This window comes from Limulus polyphemus, unplaced genomic scaffold, assembly GCF_000517525.1.
Source record: "Limulus polyphemus unplaced genomic scaffold, Limulus_polyphemus-2.1.2 Scaffold1689, whole genome shotgun sequence".
Classification (NCBI taxonomy): domain Eukaryota; kingdom Metazoa; phylum Arthropoda; class Merostomata; order Xiphosura; family Limulidae; genus Limulus; species Limulus polyphemus.
Window position 1 is genome coordinate 9,439 of NW_013667299.1, and position 7,657 is coordinate 17,095.

General features: G+C 33.5%; 1 protein-coding gene across 1 annotated transcript in view; it reads right to left on the reverse strand.

Annotated features, from left to right (window-relative positions):
- Positions 1 to 7,657, reverse strand: part of LOC106464563 — a gene marked incomplete at its 3' end in the record, with an annotated part of 66,575 nt that overhangs the window by 5,301 nt on the left and 53,617 nt on the right. Inside the window, exons 12-14 of the mRNA XM_022392301.1 lie at positions 7,034 to 7,131; positions 2,355 to 2,600; positions 1,898 to 2,167 (exon numbers count right to left, since the gene is read on the reverse strand). Coding sequence (XP_022248009.1) covers positions 1,898 to 2,167; positions 2,355 to 2,600; positions 7,034 to 7,131 — 614 coding nt within the window. The remainder of the gene's footprint in view (positions 1 to 1,897; positions 2,168 to 2,354; positions 2,601 to 7,033; positions 7,132 to 7,657) is intronic.

Sequence of the window (7,657 nt, forward strand, 5' to 3'; positions counted from 1 at the left end):
CAACTGTCGTTGTGGGTATCTCTGTGGTAGTAGATTCAACTGTCGTTGTGGGTATCTCTGTGGTGGTAGGTTCAGCTGTCGTTGTGGGTAACTCTGTGGTGGTAGGTTCGGCTGTCGTTGTGGGTAACTCTGTGGTGGTAGGTTCAGCTGTCGTTGCGGGTATCTCGGTGGTGGTAGGTTCACCAGTCGTTGTGGGTACCTTTGTGGTGGTAGGTTCAACTGTCGTTGTTGGTACCTGTGTGGTCGTAGGTTCAGCTGCCATTGTGGGAATCTCTGTGGAAGTAGGTTCACCAGTCGTTGTGTGTACCTGTGTGGTGGTTGGTTCAGCTATCGTTGTGGGTATCTTTGTGGTAGTAGGCTCAGCTGTAGTTGTGGGTATCAGTGTTGTGGTAGGCTCAACTGTCGTTGTGGGTACCTGTGTAGTGGTAGGTTCAGTTGTCGTTGTGGGTACCTCTATAGTGATAGGTTCGGCTGTCGTTGTGGGTACCTCTGTAGTGATAGGTTCGGCTGTGGTAGTAGGTTCAACTGTTGTTGTAAGTTTCTCTGTGGTAGTAGGTTCAACTGTTGTTGTAAATTTCTCTATGTTAGATGGTTCAACTGTTGTTGTTGGTCTCCTCACCACGATCGCCCTAAGATTCAAGTTTTAAACATAGTAAGTTCACGAAGAAGAAGCTTATTGTCTTCTCAGAACACAGCATGTTATAAAACAAGAAGAACGTTCTAACATATAAATAAAATATTGTGTGACTTACTTTACTGCCAAATTGTTTTTACTATTTTATGAACTGTTTGAAATGTTCAAAATCACTAGTTAAACATCTTTACATTTATTGTCCATAATATTATTATAGGGAATGTCTTCTTGTACTCATCTAGAAGTATTTTAACATGTAGTGTCTTCTTGTACTCATCTAGAAGTATTTTAACATGTAGTGTCTTCTTGTACTCATCTAGAAGTATTTTAACATGTAGTGTCTTTTTGTACTCATCTAGAACTATTTTAGCATGTAGTGTCTTCTTATACTCATCTAGAACTATTACACTGATATTACCCATAAGACCCAAGGTTATGGCACGAGCAAGTAAGGTATCCACTGGTTATATTTCGTCCAATTGTTTCACATCCACGTGTCTGCCATGTGAGACTATGCGTGTCAAACATACCACACTAAAACAATAAAAACCAAGACATTTGATAATTAATTATCTGAATTAATGAACAGTAATTAAGTCATTATCTTTGATAGCATGCTGAGTTATAGCATTGGTACTTAAAGAACAAATGAGGGTAGTCGGGGTGAATATTTTAAACATGCTGAGTTGAGTAGTTTTCAGTGGGCAACTTGTTTTGTTTTTCTTTTCGGTTAAGGAATGAATTCGGAGATAAACTTTGTTACCTATATATTATTACTAAACACTCAAAACTGTATCTGCATGTAATACTAACATATTGCATATCTTTAGCATAACCATTCTTATCATTAAGTCGTCTATTTATATGTTTATAAAGAAAGAGGTTAGTAATTTTGTAGAAGAACACGATAACAACAAATCTAGTTACTATCAATGAAATGAAGCCATAAACAATATCCACGTATTGCAAACATATTTCTGAAAAACTCTGAACAAACTGGTGGTAAAATTGGAAAGCTGAAGATAGCTTACTTATTGCACACGACAGCCTTTGTTGTAGTTTCTTACAAGTCTGATTAATTCATTATCTCCAACGAATTGGAACTTAACTTGTGAACCTCGTAAAATAAAAACAAAAGTAACATAAACGATGTTTTACATAAAACGTTGTGATTTTAGTGACGGGCTCTTATACGAAAACTAGGATGTTTACAGAGAGGTTAGCTCTGGTAAATATGTAAATCAGCTCTGAACAGTTCCTTACCACAAGCGTTTCTCCTTCATTAACTTCGATATTTTCTACAGGAACAGTCAGAATCATCGGTATCAGAAGAGGTTCAAGAGCCATCTGGTGGCCTGTAAGAGGGTTAAAGAACCGCAAAAGAATAAGAGAGCCACGTAAAGTCTCTCCACCAGCTAGTGTAGCGATATCTGACTTCACCTCCGCTGATCCCACGCACGCGCTGTAGCATAGCTCGTGCTCCAAACACAGCCACGAGCTATACGTTTCGACAATCTCAGCGCCCAAGTTCACCTGAAAAGATAATAAACAAAACTGTTCATTAAACCACGATTTTACGTAGAGCAAACGATAAAAAACAAGTGACTTAGTAGTCTGAATCTTCATGAAGATCACTAGCGACTTCACATGAATTATCTATTGTTTTATTAGCGAAGAAGTTTGCACTAACGTGTAAGGTGACTTAAGAATCTTTCCATACCTGGTTCGTTTCCTTACTGTTGAGAGATGCTAAAATCACTGCCTTTCCAGCCAGTAAATCGAATTCCAGCTTTTCGCTCCGAACAGCAACGATAGAGGTCGCAGCTGTTGCGGGCTCTTCGCCCACAACGAGATATTGGCACATGCCAGCCAAGTAGGATTCGACGTCATTGATCATCTGGATTGCGTTAGAGGTAGTTGAATTGGTTGTCAGTTGAAGGCTTTCCATAGTCAGCAGTGTATTTACCTAAACACGATAATGAAGATGATTATATAAGGTTCTCAAGTCACTTTGTTTCACCACATGCAACGTTGATAGATTTGATTGGTAATTATTACCTATGTATATTAACGAGAATGACTAGACTAACTCTAGGATAGACTTTATTGGTAATTATTACCTATGTATATTAATTAGAATGACTAGACTAACCCTAGGATAGATTTTATTGGTAATTATTACCTGTGTATATAATTAGAATGACTAGACTAACCCTAGGATAGATTTTATTGGTAATTATTACCTGTGTATATCAATGAGGATGACTAGACTAACCTTAGTATAGATTTTATTGGTAATTATTACCTGTGTATATCAATGAGAATGACTAGACTAACCTTAGTATAGATTTTATTGGTAATTATTACCTGTATATATCAATGAGAATGACTAGACTAACCTTAGTATAGATTTTATTGGTAATTATTACCTGTGTCTATCAATGAGAATAACTAGACTAACCCTATCTTATTATCACTTATACATTTTAACTAGTTTTTAAGTTTTAGATACTTAATTTATTATTTCCATCTGCCTGCTCTATACATTTGCCATGTTTATGGGCGATATTTAAAGTCATATTAGTTTTAGTCACATCCATATGCTGTTTATTAATAATTATTCAATAAATGTAACTTATTTATCTTAAATAGTGTATTAACATTTTTCTATTTATTGTACGATTTTGTGATACACTTAATTAACTAATTTTACATGCATAAACATCAGTAGTTGTTGTATTGTCTGTACTGTTCTTCTACCCCATCTGTAGTTCAACAGTAACATGACTCACTGTAATTTGTCTCAAATATTAAGCTACACTAACATTACACTGTAGGAGCCATTTATTGTAATCCCATTGGTCAGAAGACACTGTTAAAAGTATTATTTGAAGTTTTAATATATATACTTTTGTCAAGGTTTTCAATATACAAGGATTCGGTCAATTAGGATTTTGCGTTTTGTAAGCAAAGTTATATACTATTATATTTTTTTAACGGTAGTTTTATTAATGGTATTGGTTAAAAAGGGTTAATATGTGTAATACATTTAATTTATTATTTTTCATTTTTATTATAGATTTTTATTACGAGGATTACTCATTGCTAACTTAGAATATAAGTTGGCTGAACCTCATAAGATATTATTGGAATTACGGCCGAAAATGTCGCCAGCAGCAAGGGTACCAAAATTATAAATCGGTGTAAATAAGAAAGGTATATTAGATTAGTAACATTCATTACTGGGTTAATTTTTAGATTTCATCTATTGGATAGCTTTTTTTGACCAGAAGTTAATAATGATAGTTAGGTACGTAATTATCCCATAGATAACTTTCATTTAACACGTACGGTATAGACGTCCAGAACGGAGACATCAGACTGTACGAAACGCTTCACTCGAGACAATTTGCTGCTAGAGACCAGGTTTGTTGTGAAATCTAAAATCAGTCAGAAAATTAGTTGAAAACTCTAGAAGTTATTACAACAAAAAAATAATAATCGCATCAATTTTACGATTTTGAAACTTCTACTAGATACAATATTAGTTTCAAATAATGTAGCGCCCTCTACCAGACTAATACAGGAAGTACTAAAAATGTCGACAAAAATCATTTGTTTTAAAACTATATTATCTCAAAAACTAAAAAAACATTTACGTGTATTTAATACTTGTCTTCTTATAAAAATGTTACATTTTCAAATAATAATAACTGTGATAAAACAACTCTTCTCTGTATAGTTCGAAGGTCAGCTACACCTATCATGTCATATTAGATAAGTACAAAAAATGTGTCTACGTTAATTTTTATATTACCTTTTATCCAATACTTTTCTATGTATTATCAAGATTAATTTTGTGAAGGTTTTCCATTGTGACAACATTGAAGAACGTCATGCTTCAAAACCTACTTATTTCTTATATACAACCTACTTTACAAAACGAAGGTTAAAACAATGACAAAACGCATTATTAACTCCCTCTATTGAACTCAGCAGAAAATTCTCTATTATTAACAAGATAAACTTTATTTATTAGATATTCTACTTCGAAAGGCTTCGTTGAGAATTATTGATAATAAATGAAAATTTTAATCATTTAAACACTGGAGTGTAAAACATGGAATGTAAAAACATTGGAGTGTAAAAACATGGAGTGTAAAAACACTGGAGTGTAAAAACATGGAATGTAAAAACACTGGAGTGTAAAAACATGGAGTGTAAAACATGGAGTGTAAAACATGGAGTGTAAAAACATTGGAGTGTAAAAACATGGAATTTAAAAACACTGGAGTGTAAAAACATGGAATGTAAAAACACTGGAGTGTAAAAACATGGAGTGTAAAACATGGAGTGTAAAAACATGGAGTGTAAAAACACTAGAGTGCATAAACATGGAGTGTAAAAACATTGGAGTTTAAAAACACTAGAGTGTAAAAACATGGAGTGTAAAAACATGGAGTGTAAAAACACTGTAGTGTCAAATAGTTATATAAAATATTTTCTATGAAACTGGACCGAAATTTAACACTGGATTTGTATTCTGAACTTTATTTTTTCTCAACGATTGACTTTTCATTTAAATACAAAGTAGCTGTATTATTATAAAGAAAATCGTTAGTTAGTTAATACAAAAGAAAGCACGAAACTTCTTTTGAAAACTTGCCTTCAAATGATGTTGATCCTGTCAAAGTTTGCGATACTTTTCTGTTTAAATTCGCAAGATTTTGCAAACTGCCGGGATTGATGTTAGCGTCTTCTAGCGTTTTTAAAGTCAGGTAGACAAAATCGAGTGCTTCACCTGCGACGACTCTGTTTGTTGGGTCAGTCATCAGGCTAAAGGATGGAAATCTTATTGAAGCTGTGGTCACAGAATTATTTACAGGTTTCTTTCTTATTCTTAGGATAACCTATGGATTTGGAAGGACATTTCTTGACGGTCACGGGGTCATTAATAAGATAAAACTAAACTAAACATGACATTAACATTGTAATTAATTATGCTACCAACTGCTTTGGTTTCTTGTGTATTTTATGTGAAACAATATGTTCAATTTACCTAATTATTTTGGTGAGTTCTCTACGAATATTTGTGGACCCCACCGGAAGTGAAGGGTATCAAAGTACATATCGATTATTTGAAGGTTAAGGAACGTAATTTCACAATGTTTACTAGTCAACTCATTAACACAGTCAAAGTAAAGACAAACTGCACAAAGTATTAAAAGATATATAACAAAAAGATAATAAATAAAAACAGTAATTTCAACAAGTATAGAATCGCAGTGTCAAAATCCCGATAATCACTGCTAGTTTATAAAACAAACTTTCCTTCTTCAGGATGAGTTGATAATGAGTGATAAATGTGAATGTTAGAGAAGTAATCTTCTGTGGCGTGTCGGTATCTATAGCAGCAAACCTTAACAACATGGAAAATCACTAATATATCTACAACATTCTCTTTCATACCCAATCCAAACAAAGTAATACTTACCCGTTCAGATACCTTACAGTTACAACATTCTCTTCTGTACCAAATCCAAACAAATTAATACTTACCCGTTCAGATACCTTACAGTTACAACATTCTCTTCTATACCAAATCCAAACAAAGTAATACTTACCCGTTCAGGTACCTTACAGTTACAACATTCTCTTCTGTACCAAATTGAACGAGTAAGTATTAATTTGTTTGTATTGGGTACAGAAGATAATGTTGTAACTGTAAGGTATCTGAACGGGTAAGCATTAATTTGTTTGTATTGGGTATAGAAGATAATGTTGTAACTGTAAGGTACCTGAACGGGTAAGTATTACTTTGTTTGGATTTGGTATAGAAGAGAATGTTGTATCTGTAAGGTACCTGAACGGGTAAGTATTAATTTGTTTGGATTTGGTACAGAAGAGAATGTTGTAACTGTAAGGTACCTGAACGGGTAAGTATTACTTTGTTTGGATTTGGTATAGAAGAGAATGTTGTACTGTAAGGTACCTGAACGGGTAAGTATTAATTTGTTTGGTCTACCTTACAGTTACAACATTCTCTTCTGTATACAATCCAAAGAAAGTAATACTTACTCGTTCAGCTACCTTACAGTTACAACATTCTCTTCTATACCCAATCCAAACAAGTACTACTTACTCGTTCAGATACCTTACAGTTACAACATTCTCTTCTGTACACAATCCAAACAAAATAATACTTACCCGTTCAGATACCTTACAGTTACAACATTATCTTCTGTACACAATCCAAACAAAGTAATACTTACCCGTTCAGATACCTTACAGTTACAACATTCTCTTCTATACCCAATCCAAACAAAGTAATACTTACCTATTCATTCTCTTTCATACACAATCCAAACAAAGTAATACTTACCCGTTCAGGTACCTTACAGCTACAGCATTTACAGTGTTGTGAAAGAGCGTTTCTGATTGGTTACCAGGTAGCAGCGCCGCTGCTCTGACAGTAGCTAGAGTTTGGGTTATGTCACCTGGATGAACAAAAACACGTGTATAAAATATTATTAATTAATTTATCTGAAAATATCTTGTGAATTTCAACTCAATATTTGCTGTTTGTTTGAGTTATACTGTCTGAAACGGGAGTAATTCCTTATTATACCGCTATATACCAGAATAATACCACGATATACCAAAATAATACCAATATATACCAGAATAATACCACGATATACCAAAATAATACCACGATATACCAAAATAATACCAATATATACCAGAATAATACCACTATATACCAAAATAATATCAATATATACCAGAATAACACCATAATATACCAAACTAATACCACTATATACCAGAATAATACCACTACATACCAATATATACCAGAATAACACCATAATATACCAAAATAATACCACTATATACCAGAATAATACCACTACATACCAATATATACCAGAATAACACCATAATATACCAAAATAATACCACTATATACCAGAATAATACCAATATATACTAGTATATACCAGAATAATACCAATATAT